This window comes from Bolinopsis microptera, chromosome 12 (genome assembly GCF_026151205.1).
Source record: "Bolinopsis microptera isolate Bmic1 chromosome 12, MBARI_Bmic_1.0, whole genome shotgun sequence".
In the NCBI taxonomy this organism is placed as follows: Eukaryota; Metazoa; Ctenophora; class Tentaculata; order Lobata; family Bolinopsidae; genus Bolinopsis; species Bolinopsis microptera.
The window spans coordinates 12,177,005-12,195,324 of record NC_087083.1 but is presented as its reverse complement, the minus strand read 5'-3'; the positions used below and the strand labels follow the sequence as shown (position 1 = coordinate 12,195,324).

Genomic DNA, 18,320 nt, shown 5'->3' with positions numbered 1-18,320 from the left:
AATAAAATACGCCTTTCTCTGAGCAGTAAATCAACAGTTGTATGTCCCGGGTTGATTTATTGTACTTGTAGCTTTGTAGCTCTTTCATGACGTTGCTAAGCAATATCCAATACTTCAACCACATGCAACACTAATCAAATGTTGGTAGTTGGCTTAATTTATAGCTCTGTATCATGTACATAAGACTCGAGACTAGATCCTCGGAATTTGACGATATTTAAATCACAGCTTCACGTGTAGCAGGTAGCTCGTTTCACTGGCACCTTATCTAGATTTTATGTCGTGTATGCTCTACACAACTGATTTATCGGTTCGATACAGAATATTTATGGAGCCGCAAACTCAGGACTAGTTTAACTTTAACCTGGACTCAATTAGAGACAGTCAGCTAAATTTTGATGTATCAATATTATGCCAGGGAGTGGGGACATAATAAGCTTGTAATATTTAACTTAAATGAGCTAAATAGGTCCGAGTTTGGAGTTCAATGTTTCTCTGACCTCTGTACAGATATATCAGATGGGCACTATCAGAAGATTTGTTAGGAAAATAAACGCAGAGGTTGAGAATGCGGATCTTTAAAGTAATTAGCTAATTGATTCTGATTAGCTAATTGATTCGGTGAACGGACCGAATCACTACATGACTGAATCCCTAACGGACTGAATCACTACCAATCACTATTGGTAGGGATTGAGGTATATTTTAGGACTGAATCACTACCGGACTGAATCACTACCGCTAATATCTAAACCTAACCACTTTGATGTGATCCCTACTGAACTTTGCAATAAAGGCATAATTATTCGTATTTCATTAGTTAATTATTTTATTTTTTTCTTTCTGTTAAGGTGGTAGAGGTGACCATCGTAGAGGACGTTGCGGCTGCCTTTCTTTCTGCCAGGAATTAACTCGATGGATGAGGAAGACATAGTGGTATAAGATAAACACAGGCGTTGCGGGTTTATATATTATTCCCGCTAGCTGATTGAGATACCGAGCATGTGAAGGTTCACATCACTGTATTGTCGTATAGCAGGTCATTATGGATGACTTGATCCGAACCAGTTCTCGTTAGGGCTCCTCGTTGCGTACGTAAGTCTGTGGATCACATGTCTGACAGGCCCCATAGCAAGCACTCCATGAGAGCACCGGCTCAGATCACGTCATGATATTAGACTAGTGAACTAAGATCAACTGGTAGGGATTGAGGTATATTTTAGGACTGAATCACTACCGGACTGAATCACTACCAGTAGTGATATTTGGGTGGTAGTGATTCCGTCCGGTAGGGATTCAGTCCTACAATCAATTGATTCTGATTAGCTATTAATCGATACATTACCAAATGTACTCGCAGAACGGAGGACAGCTACAACATTGTGACGGCACTGTGTAAGAGACATTTTGTGGAGGAAAACAAAAAGGTGAAGAAAGCGATCAAAGACAGCTTCATCTCCATCGCTGGAATCATATCTAGTAACAGAATGGAGGTTTGTTTTTTTCAAATGCCTGGATTCCTTAGTGGGTGTGGGTAAGGGCTAGATATATCACATATAATGGACATTCTAGTCTCAGAAATTTGAGAATCATGGATTTTATTCGGGAAGCTTCTAACTCAATGATGTTAGCATCACTGACACTACATGTATCCAAAAATAATGTCTATGGTTAACCTTACTCTTGAAAAGTTGAAACTGAATACATCTGGCCATGTTACCAGTAATGTTACCAGTAACGGTACACGCACTTCTACACGTAACACGTAACACGTGGTACTGACTCGTATTAATAAAGTAATGAAGCACAGTTAGCACGGACCATTAGCCCGTTTAGCAGCAGCCCTCAACCTCTGTCACAAAATCCTTTAAATTCCGGGCATAATATTCACCTTACATTCTGTTACCATGACTACAATCTGCGGACATTTATAGGTCCTGGTTAGATGTGTAAATAATATGTTCATGTATTTCTCGCCTGGCAACCGTAATTTTAGAGGAAAGGTCTTTATCTTAATTTATTTCTTCTAAGTATTTCTAGAATGTTCGAGATTGCTTATTCAATTGTAGATGTTATACATTTTGATTGTTTCACCCCCACAGCTTTGCAAAATATAGAGAATGACATTATTTACTTGGAAACTTATAATTATTCCCAATAAAGAGAATACAATAATAAAATCAAATATAAATTACCTTACTTAACATGTATAATCATACCTTACACACTAAAATAACTTAGTAACTCAACTTTTATTTCCAATTAATAACCTCAGCAATTATCTAATTAATTAATTAACTAATTACAGGAGCTGATAACACAACTCCCAAGCTCAGCTATCACTTCTGGACGTGAGCTGCTTCAAATACACAAACAAACTCAGAAACCCAAAGTAACCTCTTACAAATCAAACACCAAACTAGAGGTTAGTTCGATATTCTAAACCTGAAACCTTAGATACAATAGGCATTTGTGGCCTAAAATAGAGAAAAAGGCACCTTGCTTTCGGTCGAAATAAACCAGAAAATAAGAAAAGATGCAATTTTCAGTAAGCTCTAGCTCAAGTTTTATAATACCAGTCAGAAATAAACATTCAAATAAGTCCTGGTGTTCACTGTTCTCGCCATTTTCTCCGCTAAAGACATATCTCCCAGGTTGACAGTGCAATATCCCTGGAAGGTAAGCTCCTGTGGGACCTTATCCCTGACTCCACCCTCACTAAACTGCACGGGGATGATGTTGTGGACCAGCTAAAAGCTATCGCCGAACTTGAGGTTTGTTTTTGTTGCAGTTTTTGTATATTAGATATGGTTGTTGATGTGATGATTAATTTTTTAAAAGTTAGACCTTTAAAAACCTCATCATTGTTATTACTTATTTTTTAATGACCCTAAATAGTACCTTACTTTATCCTCTTCTTAGTCGGCTATCAGACGTGTCACATCACCTTCCGATTTTCTGATCTGTATCGATGAGATCTGTGAAGCTATAATCAAAGTGATCCCCATCAACAACTTCAGGTTACCTGGTACGGTTGTCACCAACCCACCTACTCACTTCTACTTTTTAACGTGTTCATCCATCCTAATTCTTTAGATTTGTTTGGAGAGGCGAATCATACACAGTTTAGGCTCTTGAAATCTTCGATATAAAAATCATCTTGAGAGAACCTCCTCAAATTATTTGTTATATAGTAGTGTTGAAAGTGTTAAAACTAATTCTTTGTGAGGATTATTTACTAACGATGACTACCACACAGGGTTTTTAAAGCCAGTACAGTTCTGGTGTCTGCCTTTGTGGAGGTGTTTAGAGAAGTACTGGGAGATTGTGTTTACCCTCTCACTAGAGCGCTTTGTCACAAGATCGGTTAGTTTGTCTTAATTGAATAATCAGTTAATTTGGTAATTAGCAAAGGCAATTATTATATACATTGGCGGCAAAATTTAGCAAAAAATGCGATCCCGCGCTTGTCTGAAATTGCTTTATTCACAAGTTGAATATTTATTGTTTACAAACAGCTTGGTGAGTTATACATATTCCGCGGTTTATGGAGTATTTTTATTTCCACTAATGAAAATGGTTGTAAAAATCGGAAAAAGTACATGGTTCAAGTATATTGTTTATTTCTTTAAATCACCTCTTGTTTCATTTATAATTTATTGTGCCTTAAAATGTCCGTACAGTGAATTATATTCAAGGAAACAATTACAATTCAGTAGAAATTGTATTAAATAGAGAGGCTCGCTTTAATCAGCTTGCTTTAATCCTTGTTAAATAAGTAAAATCATAAGCACGACAAAATGTTTTTAAGTCTAGTATTTGTGACATTCAAGTCTATTAATCGTGAAATTTATGAGAAGAATTTCACTGTTTATTTAATGCTCTGGATTATTATGTAATGTGTTCAAATTGAAAACGATATAAAAGTGTTTAACGTCTATTTAGCTATTTGGAGATCGAGTGCTGTCTACCCGGATAACGATTACTTAATGATCTTAAATAAAATATAATAGCATAATCATGTTTTTACTGGTACAAAACGACCGGAGTGTCGTCAATCAGATTAATATGAAATAACAAGAGATGTTATTAATAGATTTGAATTTTGAACACGTTTTCTCCGGAGATAATTAAGTATTTGTTCAGGAGATAACAAGATAGCGGTACGAGAGGGTACGATGAAGTGTTTGACACAGTTGATGAGAGTTTGTGGACCCCGACCTGTTCTCGATGTTGTACTTGTCAAGTGAGTAACCATTCTCTGGTTAAGAAGTGAACATCTTCCAATTATTTGTCATAATTGTTGTGTTTAATTGGTGAATATGTTGGAATTTTATTTATCCGATTGTTTCAAAGACTTATTTTTATCTCTTCATCTTAGTTTGTATCTGTTTATGTTCTGTATATCTTCCATAATTTTACTTAACTTCTTTTCTATCGCAATACATTATATCCCACAAATCTATCTGAATAGTTCTGCAATCAACTACAAAAATAACCAAATAACCAGTTAAATCCTACAAAACTAACCAAATAACCAGTTAAATCCCACAAAACTAACCAAATAACCAGTTAAATCCTACAAAACTAACCAAATAACCAGTTAAATCCTACAAAACTAACCAAATAACCAGTTTAATCCTCAGTTTACGAGACAGGAATCCAAGGGTGAGAGAGGAAGCCATAAATGTGGTGATAAAAACCATGTTAACATTTCCGATAGCTGATCTTAACGTTAATACAGTCGCTGAGTACTTAGTGTCAGCATTGGCTGATCATAGACAGCGGGTACGTGGGAATTAATTATTTAATTAGTTAATTGGTGAGGTCTGGTTTAATTATTTCTGATTGTTCTATTTCTTAAATCTTCTTTTCAGCCTGTATTTAAAATCCTCACAATGGCTAAAGATAAATAATTTGATTTCATCTTACTCGTCCGTCATTAGACTATACGATAAATTATTCAGTTTAATTACTCAAATTTCTTTGAACTAATCAATTAACTAACTAATTAACTAATTATCTAATTAAATCAGCATTAATTAACTAACTAACGTTTAGGTAGTGAACACAGCGCTAGAAGCGATCACAGTGCTGAAAGACAGGATATCTACTCGAGAGGTGGGAATCATATACCGAGCTGTAGAGAAAATAGATACTCCTGATAAAAGATACTTGAACGCTATCAAAGATAGACTCGACAAAGGTAACCACTCTGCTTAATTAGTTGATAATTAGTTAAACTTTATTATTTTGTTTATCAGTGAAAACTGTTTAAATGGAGATTTGAGGTGGCACGAGTTCTTTCCGATATGTGAAAACGATTTGTGAATTAATTTTGTCAATGCAGCATGCTGAATGCTGGTTGGTTAATGATTATTGGCCGTCTCGTGCAGCATCAAACATCCGTCACCCGGCACCCCTCTAACCAGTTTTCAGTTTTATTTGATCTTATTTACGATTGAATTTTACACCATTCTTCGAAAATGATTATTTCGTACACGTGTGGTTAATTAGATTTGAGTTTGTTGAATGGACATTATACATTATACTTCGCATAATTAGCACCATATCCAGAGTGTGCGTGACCAACACTAGGCATAAGTGCTGAAAGTATTCATCAACAAATTATAGACTATTGTCTTAGTACTGATCTGTTCCCTTCACCTACCTATGTCACCTATTCATAGGAGAACTTGAGTACACTTCAAACATAAAATTACATAAACAATAGCAAGTTTTGATGAAGATGATATCATTCTGTAGTACACCTATTGTCTTTACTGGCCTAGTTCAACATGTAAACCAGGCCCGCCGTAAAGTCTGTTTTACCCCTAAGTTTTACGTAACGTACGAATTGTTCTTTGTCAAGGCCCAAGTCACTGATCTTAGTGTAAAAGATAAACCTGGCCCGCCGTTACGTCTGTTTTACCCCTGGGTTTTACGTCACGTAGCAATAGTTCTCTGTTAAGACGCTTGTTAGTCTCTGTTGTGTCCTTGTTAGGTCACTTAATCACGTTTCAGTTAGATAACCTTGGACTGTTAAATCTGGTTTAATTTTTGCTTGTACCTTCAGTTCAACCATATTCAAACCTCTGCGATATGATACTCGAATTTTCGACATGATTATACCAGATATCTTTAAGAAAGACTCATTCCTTCAAACTATTCAGAGCTCCTAAAACTAACCCTCTCTCACTGTCCAGGTACAATGAGTACGCTGAACGACGTGGGTCTGGTTACCCACGGTGAGGGATGTTTCACTCGTAACGGTACAACTCTCACTGGTGGATCTACTTCTAGAATGAGGTTTGTTACAGTTTCAGTTTGTTATATAAAGGCCAGGATCGGGTATTTTGTTTATATACTGTTTGACCCGCTTTCTCACTAAACCACAATTTTAACCAAATATAACCTTAGTCCTTATACACGTAAACGTGTGGATCCGGCTTGGTATTTTGGCATATTTTATGGTTTATCCTATATCTGTATTATTACCTTTTCAGGAAATCTTCATAACTTTAAGATCGATTCGCCATCGATGAACAATGAATATATTTAATTTAAAGAAATACTTTCCGGTCTAATGAATAAATTGATGACGCCACTAGTTTCCTGGGTAGTCATGGCAAAGGCATGCTCTAGGAATGGGCCGGATTATTATCTCAGATTAGGTGTTGGTGTGGAATGTATTACATACCTTAATAACATGCAAGTTTTCAGTAATCAGAGTGTGAGCGTACCCACCACTTCTCAAGAAAGAATGATTTCCAAAGACGGCACCGCCTGCCCACCCACCCCTCTTTCTTTGCCGAGGAGATATTACAGCGCTGGAAGAAACAGACTTCCTTGGGAGCGACCCAGTCGACAGAATACACTCCTCGCCAATAATCAGGTTCGTGGAAGTTGGAAGTTGGAGAATGACTTTTCATATATATCTTCATATCAAATTAGGGTACACTCGTCAGGGACATGATGCCCACCAATGACCAAAGCGACCCTAGAATCTGGTGAACTTTACCGCGCGCGCGGTGAGTATTTTACGATGAAATTTTGACAACGACAGTCGTCTGTCGCTTTTTGGAAGAATTTTACCGCGCGCATATTTTGACTTCAATATTCTATCTGTAATGCAAATGTTACGGGAAATTAGAAGTTTGACGACCAATGCGTGGAGTACAACAACAAGAAGCTTAATTTCATTATCTTAACTAATCATGAACTTCTTCATAAGTCAGCATTTTCACGAAAGAATGTTTCTGAAGAAGTTCATGATTATAAAACTTTGTTTACTAAATCTAAGTTAGATTGCCAAACTAAGAGAACTTTGGATATCACGATAAACCTGCTGTGTGATAATTTGCTTTCAAAACCCACGGCCCATGATGTCACTTTCTAACTATTCGTGTAAGGTCACAAGATATCGTAATGAGTAATCCTGCCACGTGTTGCTAATATTCTAGTAATAGTTGCTCAACAATGGTGATATGTATCATGCTCTGCGAACAACAAATTAACATATCATGTCTTGACAACTGTCTTGATTTTCTTGAAGTTTTCTCTGGAGTCTGGAGCTTAATTAAGTTTGCCTTGGTTCGAGTAACTCTTATAAAATTTCATCAATGATTTGTTATAGTTTTCCATTTTTCCCATAAATTGAATTTCAGCCTTGCCCAATATTTTAGTAACGCTACGTTGTTTGTTGCCATATTTTAGAGCATTTTGATTCGTTTAATGAAGTGAAAACAATCGCACGTTAATGGAATCTTAGTTTTTTAACTTTCTGGTTGGTAAGGCAATTTTCATTTGGAATATAATTATTTTCTTACCAATTTCTTGGGTTTGCCGGTTTTTATAAAACTAACATCGCATTAAAGTGATCTATTTAATCTTCTATTCAAAGACGTAAAATATCCGGTTATAAACGTAAAGTATTTACAGTCGCATTACGTAATAGGTAACCTAAAACTTGTGCCCTCAAATTACAGAGTTACCTGGAGTAAACGAAATTGCAATAATTCCTCCGAAACGGGCCACGAACCTTTGTCATAACTTGGCTTTATGAGTTTTTGAGGGTTTTATTTGACAACCCCCCTCTTATGCAATGAGCTGTGTAGTTTACAATGGTCACCAATAAAGATACTTTGAGATCATTATTGTAACTGTTATTGTGAGCTTTATTTTTCTAATATAGAGACAGCATGTACAGTGGGGTATGTCACGTGTGTTTGTATGGTTGTATGCAGATGATCCATTTTGCATAGGAATGCCAATGTGAAAATTGCTTGATGTTTTTGATTGCTTTGTATGTTCTTACATTGCTTCTTGTTCGGAGTGTTTCACTGTCAAGCAACAATAATGTGGTTATCGCGATATTATTTTATTGCATTGTGCCATTTTATTCGTAACACTCCATTCAAGTCAGTTTCAATAGTTCGGTAAATAGTTAATTCTCTGTTTATTCAGTATATAGTTTCACTTCTTCTTTAGTCGGTTAATAGTTCAGTCAATAGATTCTCTCAGTTAAGTTAATAATTTTGCCTCAATGACTATGAAACTACTCAATTCATTACTAAATAATTTCCTGTGCTACGTTATGTATTCTTAACCTCTGAGTTGAATTGTCTTCGTGCATTTTATGTGGTTAAATAAAGTTTAGTTCGAATACTGATAGTTAATTGGATAATCGCTGTCGCGTGTCAAAAGCTTCACTGTTCATTTCAGTCAACATATTTACTCAACTTAATCAGCTCTAAAATCCAAAGTCTAAATATCAAATATTTAAAATGTCATGCCAATTATCCAATAACTAATCCTTCATACGAATAATAATTATTGAAAAAGCTGTCTTTACCACAGCAGTCTAGCACCTAATAACACGCACTGAACAGGATATAAGTCTTCATCTCAGTATACCTCCGGCGCCTCCTCGTTAAATACCAGCTACCTTGTTAACTACATCTATAGTAGTCTGTTACATGACGGGCTCTGTTTAACGGCCTGTTGCCGAGTTGTCCAGGCTAACGGTTAGTATTTATGATTCTAATGAGAGGGTAGCTGGTGAGTACCAGTCTGAGTACCAGTCTGAGTACCAGTCTGGCATGCTCACGATGGTTCGTTATTTCTATTTTTATGCTTGTCATGTGGGGTATGTAATTGTAACAGTGGTGAATTGCCAATATGCTATTGTTACTTTGTTTGGATGATGGTAGTTGACCCAAGCAGTTAGGCTGTTGAATTGGGTTTAGTTACTGGCAGTTATATTCTTCGCTTCTTGGGAGGGATCTTGTCTTGTTTCCATCAATATACTGAGGAGTGAGGACCTTGATGATTACAACCGGAACTAATGTTTAGCTGTTGTAAAGCTGTTAGTTTCCCATTACCAACTGGGAGCACAATCTCGAGTTGATAAATTTGCATTGTGGCAAAGTTAAATGCATATTTTCAAATAGTTCATTATTAGCGTGACTCATTGTAGCAAAAATTAATTTGTAGCACCTTCTTGAGGCTTAGAATGTTGACTTGAAAATGATATTTTGCCCGTGCAAATAGCACATTTGAATCAAACCTGTTTTTAAAAATAAATTTTTGCGCTTTTGTGCGCTGGGTCTAATTTTCCCCGCTCTCTTCAATCGAGCATTTTTTCAATCCTATGATAAGAAATTTAGTATCAGCGCACGAAAATATTGTTCCTACTTGCAACTTTTAGCGGGTATTACTTCGAGGACGTTTGACGGTCACATCTACTATAATTGTTCACAGCTGATGCTGTTATTAATCCTAAATACCACTTAATGATTGAGCGCTCATGGGAAACATATATAATATTTGTAAAGATATAAAAGCGTAATACGGAGCCTTAAAAGCAGTCTTAATGTCAGGAGATTTAGAGTCACGTGATAAGGTTAGATAATTGATCGCATTCCCCTCCTTTCTTTCTCTTGCACTGTCAATACCATCAGGGAAACTGTTGAAATGTCCCTAAGTTTCTGCTTTCTCTCGTACAACTGTGCATATTTTTAAGGAAAATGTTTGAGTATCTCCCTAACCTCTGTTACCTTTCTCTCTAACTGTGAATATCTATTAAGGATAATATTGATCTACAATGTTGGTCATCTTACCTGGAAGCCTGCTCAGCTTGCTCAGCCTGGCAGCCTGCTCATCTTACCTGGAAGCCTGAAAGCCTGCTCAGTCTGCTCAGCCTGAAAGCCTGCTCAGCCTGGCAGCCTGCTCATCTTACCTGGAAGCCTGCTCAGCCTGGCAGCCTGCTCATCTTACCTGGCAGCCTGAAAGCCTGCTCAGTCTGCTCAGCCTGCTCAGCCTGCTCAGCCTGCTCAGTCTGCTCAGCCTGCTCAGCCTGCTCAGCCTGACAGCCTGCTCAGCCTGACAGCCTGCTCATCTTACCTGGCAGCCTGAAAGCCTGCTCAGTCTGCTCAGCCTGCTCAGCCTGCTCAGCCTGGCAGCCTGCTCATCTTACCTGGAAGCCTGCTCAGCCTGCTCAGCCTGGCAGCCTGCTCATCTTACCTGGCAGCCTGAAAGCCTGCTCAGTCTGCTTAGCCTGCTCAGCCTGCTCAGCCTGCTCAGTCTGCTCAGCCTGCTCAGCCTGCTCAGCCTGACAGCCTGCTCAGCCTGCTCAGCCTGACAGCCTGCTCAGCCTGACAGTCTGCTCAGCCTGGCAGCCTGCTCATCTTACCTGGAAGCCTGATCAGCCTGCTCAGCCTGGCAGCCTGCTCATCTTACCTGGCAGCCTGACAGCCTGCTCAGCCTGCTCAGCCTGCTCAGCCTGACAGCCTGCTCAGTCTGCTCAGCCTGACAGCCTGCCCAGCCTGGCAGCCTGCTCATCTTACCTGGCAGCCTGCTCAGCCTGCTCAGCCTGCTCAGCCTGCTCAGCCTGCTCAGCCTGCTCAGTCTGCTCAGCCTGACTCGAACACTGCAACATATTATTCATTTAATATTTATCGGCTATCAATCATATGCAGCGTTGTGTCCTACCTTGATGACGCACCAATAATCCAGGCCGCTGATTGGCCCAAATGTTGCTCTTAAATACTGATTGGTTGTAAATCCACCACGATCGTGTTCTAAATAAAAAATCGATTTAACAGCAGCTTGCACTTTATTTTACGCTATCAATTGTCACGTGCTCCAAGTTTGGAGTCACGTGACCCTGTACTCGCCTGTTATTGGTTAGTCAACTGTTTCCTGACCTGCAGTTGGTTATTCATCGGACTAAGCTTTACCCCCTGGGTGGTAATTGCGAATGCAGTTTTAAAACGCTCTCTGGTTTTTCTTCGGCGCTTCGATCGTGTCGCTGCTTTTGTCACGTATTTTTGTGTCCTGGTGTTAGAGCTTGACGTTGTCTTGGTTTTGACATTTAGGTCGCACTTTTAACTGATTCCTGGCCAGAGTTCTGATAAACTCTTCCTGTAAGGATGCACGTATTTAAATTGAAGGCCGTCGATCGTTTTCGTTAGACTCAAGATCTAACCTGGTTTTCTAAATACACGCAAGGACTAAACCACTACAATGATGTCAGAATCTAGCATGATTTATAATAAGATAAGTGGCGCTGCATGACGATAGTAAATGGTTTATTTAGATCTTGTGTTAGATGATTGTGAAGCCAACATGACTTACCCATAACACTCTAGGTAATTTATCGAGAAAACCAAAGATCAACAAATAGAATTAGTTCAAAGGATTAAATAATTTGAAATATGTACTTATATATTATGAGTAACTAGCTTCTTTTTACTTTAAATATAGAATTATTGCTCCAACTCTAAATTAAAAGTTGAGAAGCTTGTGAGAGAGTTGCCCAACAGCCTAGTTCACCGAACATTCTCCGATGCAATTTGTTTCTTTTTGACTTTATTTCTACTTAATCTAGTGATTTTAGCGTGTATCAAGATACCTTATAACTTGCACTGTAACACTATCTTAGCTTGTATCCAATCACAGTTCCCTATTACCTGTTTCCACCTTTCAACGTCCGTAGTTAGGTCACGTGACGTACTGACGTTAGTTCACGACTCATTAGTTGCCATGGTGACCATTGGATTTGGAAAGAGGGCTTGCATTTAGTACTTTTATGGACTATTCTGTCTCTCTTGTTGTTCAAACGTTTCAATCTTCTTGCTGTTCACTTAAACATGGGTTTGAAATAATAACTTACAATCACGATTACTGGTTTTGTTTCCAAATATGTTGGGAATTCTTTTATCAAAATGCAAAATATTTAGGATCGATTGTTTCGATCTTCTTCTTGACAGCCTCAAAGTGAGAACATTTATTAACTATTGGTGATGTTTTTGCTCTTCCGGCAATATTTTAGCTCTGCTTCGCTGTGTCGAACTACAATTTCGTATTTAAGCAACACTTACAAACATATCGGGGGCCCTACAGGTGTAAACCTCTCTACTGGAGCCGTGTAGAGGGTTCTAGAAACATATAAGGGATACGTTGTTTGTTTCAGCCCTCTACTTCTCTCTAAACGTTTCTCTACACACCTCACACTTAATCACCTCAGCTGCCGGTATATCCACTAGACACTAAAACAGCACTAGAACAGTACAATAACAGCACTAGAACAGCACTAGAACAGCACTAGAACAGCACTAAAACAGCACTAAAACAGCACTAGAACAGCACTAAAACAGCACTAAAACAGCACTAGAACAGCACTAAAACAGCACTAAAACAGCACTAAAACAGCACTAAAACAGCACTAAAACAGCACTAAAACAGCACTAAAACAGCACTAAAACAGCACTAAAACAGCACTAAAACAGCACTAAAACAGCACTAAAACAGCACTAGAACAGCACTAAAACAGCACTAAAACAGCACTAGAACAGCACTAGAACAGCACTAGAACAGCACTAGAACAGCACTAAAACAGCACTAGAACAGCACTAAAACAGCACTAGAACAACACTAGAACAGCACTAGAACAGCACTAAAACAGCACTAGAACAGCACTAAAACAGCACTAAAACAGCACTAGAACAGCACTAAAACAGCACTAGAACAGCACTAGAACAGCACTAGAACAGCACTAAAACAGCACTAAAACAGCACTAGAACAGCACTAGAACAGCACTAAAACAGCACTAGAACAGCACTAGAACAGCACTAAAACAGCACTAGAACAGTACTCAAGCACTCCACTTAAGTCATTAGCTGCCCGTTAGCCAATTACCCAATTGTCCGGCTCTCTTCACAGATGTTGTTATAGCGGGTTCTCTATATTATACATTATACTCAGATACGTATCATTGTTCTATTCCGGGCGTCTGTATTCCTCGGTCATCATTAATTACGCAATTAAGGATTTTATTTGATACATCTAAACCCACTTTTGGGCGCGACTAACAAGGCTTATTATCTAGACTTGCTGAGAATTTTCAGCAGTTTCCTCCCGCCGAATCTCTTTAAGCTGGAACAAGGGCTCAGTTTTAGGTGGTAGATGATAAGAATGGCAGGGTTTTTTCTTCTTTATCGTTTGGTGAAAGGAAGAACTTGGAACGATGAGCATGAGACGTTGATATGCGCTAGTCTCGGCTCGAGTCATCCTTGATTTATCGGTAAACTTAGACATTTAAATGACTATTAGAGATAATGTTTCTGTGTTTGGGTTCTAGGTTTCGGTGGCGGTCTGCAATTATAAACTTTCTGATTTATTCAATGATGAGTTTCGATTAGAGAATTTTGTTTGATAAAATTCGATATATTTTTTAGATGCTAACGAAGCCGATAACAAGAGATAATATTTGGTAATTTTCGTCAGTAGGGTCACATTTAAGCTCGTGGGACCTAAATGGTAAGAATAGCATTAGTTTTTCCCACTTCACTGCTGTCCAAATAGTTCTGTATTTGGACTCAACAGTGAACTTAGACTGTTAATAGGGTCGATAGCAGTCTTCTTTGAACAGCTAGGCGGTCTCCAGTTGTAGATTTGAAATGGTCTATAAGTAGCTTAGTCAGCGAGTTGGTCATTAATTGGAGAAGAGAATCAATTAGATAATCAACTAATCGCGTACAATGCGATTCATGATCGATTGATACCGGAACTGTCTCCTCTACTTGTAGAGAGTAGATTTTAGATGCACGTGTTGGATTCCACATCTATTGAACTATATTTTAATTTCCGAATAAAAATAATTACTTGTGTTTAATCCAACTAGATGTTTCCTTGTGATTGATCCAACTAATATGTTTCCTTGTGTTTGAACTGCTATATTTGTGAACAGTGTGACATGTAGTTCATCTGATGATGAGAAATGAAGACAAGCTCTGCTCGATGTACATGCTGGGTCTGCACGGTACGTTCATATTTTAATGACGACTGAAGCTTAAAGTGTAGACATGAAACAAATTTGTTTGATGAATCACCGCCATTCATAATTAATTTTTTATTGCGCCATGATAATGATAGACAAAATGTCGAATTATATCAGTAATTCTCTATTTCTCTCGTTCGTTGCTTTAAAGATACCGAACTTACCTAATTGTCCTATTATTCTCGGTCACCTTCTTTAAAAGCATATCCGTTATCGCGCAGTACACAACCGCGAATAATCCTCTTTACATCGCGCGTTGAAAGTTATTTAAGATCTGCCGTCTGCGCTTCTCAATTCCCACGACACCTAAGCGTCGCGTCTCAATTTCTATGATACCTCAGTCAGGGCCACCGCAAACCAAACAACTTAAAGTTAAATCGAGTTTACGCAGTTTATTTACCGCTGTTTCCTACCTATTTTCATCTACCGTATAACTACAAAGCGTTTTTCGCCAAGTTTGAAGTTCTCATAAGGTCTCAAAGTCTTAGGGATATTAAATGTTTAACGATAAAACTAAAAGGGTCGGGGATGTTAAAATCTGAATAATATTGCGAATTAATGAGATAATCGTTTCAGGTCAGTGTTAATTGCAATTCGTCAAAATTTACTCATGTAAGTTTCTTCAATCTGTTTCAATTATTCAGCACATATTTTTAAATTTTCAAATGATATTGATATTTTAACTAAACTCTTAAACTGATGAACATTATTACTAAGAAATTCGAATTCTCCTGATGCATTACGATAATATTAAATTCATAGAAGAAAAGGGGCTTGCTACAAGGTTTTACCTGATCAGGGGCTTTTATAGCTGGTCTCTATAAAAAGACGTCGAACCTCATCCTAGGAAATCAAAATTTTACCCCCATTTCTGGTATTTTACCACTCCCTTCATTTTTCCCTCCTCGGCTAAAATTCAGCAAAATTGAGACTCCCCATGTCATCCGGGTGGGGTACTTTATTTCATCAAAAACTTACTTTCTTGTACCCCTAGAGTCTCGAAAGTAGTTTAAAACTTTTCTTTGGGCCAAAAAATCCTAGAAACACTCATCTAAGGCATCTAACCCCAAAAGTCATAATGCCCTATTAGATTGTGCACCCCATCAGCGAACCCATTCCATCAGTGAATCCGCTCAATGACGTGACAGTGGCACTGGCACTCCACCGTGTACATTTATACTCCTTTATAATAATATCAGTCTTCCACAAATGACGACAAAAAACATTCCACTGGACAAATAACAGTAATCCAACTCTGCACGTTAATACTCATCAACATAAGCACCGCATAATGAGCTATCGATGCACCTCAACCAATCCTACTATTCGCTACATTCTCCGATGTCCAATCCTACTCCAACTTGGTTTGATCTTATTATTATATAATATATATTGTGTGCCGTGGTTATATACTGGGATTTATGTTTTTTGTTTGTTATTACGTGAATTGATTGTTTGAGTAGGTTCAGGGTATGAAAGTGACGTCACCACGCTATAATTACGTCATGCTTGAGTTCTTAATTATTTGATGAATTGTATCTAGTCTGGGGACGTATGATCCTCATTACGTGAACTTGATGTCCAGCGTTTGTCTTTGCTTGGTTGTGGTTTGTTGATTTGGCTATTCATTTTATTGGGGTTCTGTATTTTGTAAGAAATTTAATTTTACCGTCGTTCGTTGCCTACCTTGGTCTATGTGTTAATAATAAATTAGTTTTTAAATTGGGTTATTGCGTAAAGTTTATCACGACCGGACGTGACCAGACTCATTGATAAATTAGCCGTTACCATCTTCAAGAACAATTATTTCAGTAACTATCCCGTTAAACTGCAGAAGTTAAGTTCTTAACTGCAATAATCTGCTGAACTGACCAGAAACTCTTTGTTCTCAGGGACAACTTTCATCACGCATTCTGAGTACTGACTTCACTTCATTAACAAATTATGATTCTGACACGTTTTAAACAGGACAAAAATAAATCTCAAAGTAAGGACCATTAACTATGATGCCACAAGGAAAACTTGTTAATTCGAGAATTAATTCCATTAAAGAGTATAGGCCACAAGGTCAAGTTTGTAGAACAATTATTTTGCTAGGCCAAATATATTTGATCATAATGGTTAGTGATTGAATCATGTCAAAATGACAAATAAGCTTGAGGAATATAAAGGCTAATAATAGAAACTTTTATTGTACATTAATGAGAGACGCTGATTTAACATCAAACCTCGAAAGCCGGATGTCAATTATATTATTTAATTACTTAACTAGTCACTAATAGATGTTACTATTTATACTACTCACTAAGGCTCTATTGCTCAATAATAATATTCTGTTCCAAATTCCAATTCGGGGCAACATTTCTGAAGCTTTAACCTTCTAAGTTGTAATCTTGACTTACTCAATACCCATAAAGTAGGATCACCTTTAAACAGATAAAGCAGTTAGCAGTATAAACATTAAACATTAAACATTACAGCATGGATGTAAGATGCCCATCTTAGAGCAAACCTTTGATATCGTTAATTGGCTCTGATTGGCACTAACAGCAACTCAGCAAGCACTTTTATCTTTACAAATTACAACTCCTTATCTCCGATGATAACTCCGTTTAGTTTCGACAGAACCAGACTTGTTTAGTTTCTGACCCTGCTGTGATCTCTGTTGATCCAGGTTTTAGAATAGTGACGTCACTCTGATTCCTAGGTTCACCGGATGATCCGTTTAGTTTCGACAGAACCAGACTTGTTTTACAATAGTGACGTCACTCTGATTCCTAGGTTCACCGGGTGATCCGTTTAGTTTCGACAGAACCAGACTTGTTTAGTTGCTGATCCAGCTGTGATCTCTGTTGATCCAGGTTTTAGAATAGTGACGTCACTCTGATTCCTAGGTTCACCGGATGATCCGTTTAGTTTCGACAGAACCAGACTTGTTTTACAATAGTGACGTCACTCTGATTCCTAGGTTCACCGGATGATCCGTTTAGTTTCGACAGAACCAGACTTGTTTAGTTGCTGATCCAGCTGTGATCTCTGTTGATCCAGGTTTTAGAATAGTGACGTCACTCTGACGTCACTCTGACGTCACTCTGATGTCACGTGACTAGGCAAATATACTACCCACCCTGCTGGTTAAATTAGTACAAGTACCAATACCAAGCACTTGTGTTAACCTTCACAACAGAATTCCAAAGAATCCCCTCATCGTGACTTTACATTACTTAACCATCCTTCCTGGATCACTAGCATGCCAAATGTCAATATAGCTTCAAATTACCTGGATCATGCACGATGGGTCTGTCCGGAATGCTAGCAATGTGCCCTTCCTAGATCATTCCTAGGTTCACCGGATGATCTAAACTTTATCTGTGGAAGTTTTCGTTTGCTTTTTGTCTTTGTGTGTTGACTGTTGCATGATATATAGGAATATAGATGCACCCTCAATGCCTTTTCTTGATCAAAATCTTTGCTGGACTATCTATTTTCTTCTGTCTTATTTATATTTATTTAAGTTTTTAATCGTTAGCAGAACATGTTTTTTATAAATATGACTGATCAACAGTAAGCATACATCCATTTTATTAAGTTATCAGAATAAAATATTGCACTTAAATTCAATATCAGATTAACACACACCAGTCTTATCGTATTCAAATCAAAGAATAAAACACTGAACTTAGATTTAGCGTTGCATTTGAGTCCTCAAATTCAGTTACTAGAATTAACGAGTTTACGAAGTGTTTATTACGTCATAAAACCCAGCACTGGTGCTTTGTCTTCAGTTCTTTTGATTTATCGTAACACACCGTTCTACTCAAGTACTGATACCTGTATTCCCTCTTGAGTTGTTTTTAAAGTTTCTGGGATGATTTAGTTGATAGTTGTGAAATTTACTTTCCCTCGAACTTTTGATTGACTTCATTTCAGAACGGCTTATTTTTTACTGCTATTTCCGAAAGAAATTTGTTGGTTCCT

The 18,320-nt window shown here is 37.8% G+C and overlaps 2 protein-coding genes across 2 annotated transcripts in view; one reads left to right on the top strand and one right to left on the bottom strand.

Moving 5' to 3' along the window:
* The window catches only part of LOC134824344 (NAD(P) transhydrogenase, mitochondrial-like), a 1,149,555-nt gene that overhangs the window by 692,801 nt on the left and 438,434 nt on the right, over nucleotides 1-18,320 (bottom strand). The window lies entirely within an intron of this gene.
* LOC134823914 (TOG array regulator of axonemal microtubules protein 1-like) overlaps nucleotides 1-18,320 on the top strand; it is a 53,441-nt gene that overhangs the window by 14,708 nt on the left and 20,413 nt on the right. The window contains exons 5-14 of the mRNA XM_063835511.1: nucleotides 1,361-1,493; nucleotides 2,309-2,425; nucleotides 2,655-2,774; nucleotides 2,923-3,020; nucleotides 3,260-3,366; nucleotides 4,147-4,246; nucleotides 4,647-4,788; nucleotides 5,062-5,206; nucleotides 6,207-6,309; nucleotides 6,724-6,895. Coding sequence (XP_063691581.1) covers nucleotides 1,361-1,493; nucleotides 2,309-2,425; nucleotides 2,655-2,774; nucleotides 2,923-3,020; nucleotides 3,260-3,366; nucleotides 4,147-4,246; nucleotides 4,647-4,788; nucleotides 5,062-5,206; nucleotides 6,207-6,309; nucleotides 6,724-6,895 — 1,237 coding nt within the window. The remainder of the gene's footprint in view (nucleotides 1-1,360; nucleotides 1,494-2,308; nucleotides 2,426-2,654; nucleotides 2,775-2,922; nucleotides 3,021-3,259; nucleotides 3,367-4,146; nucleotides 4,247-4,646; nucleotides 4,789-5,061; nucleotides 5,207-6,206; nucleotides 6,310-6,723; nucleotides 6,896-18,320) is intronic.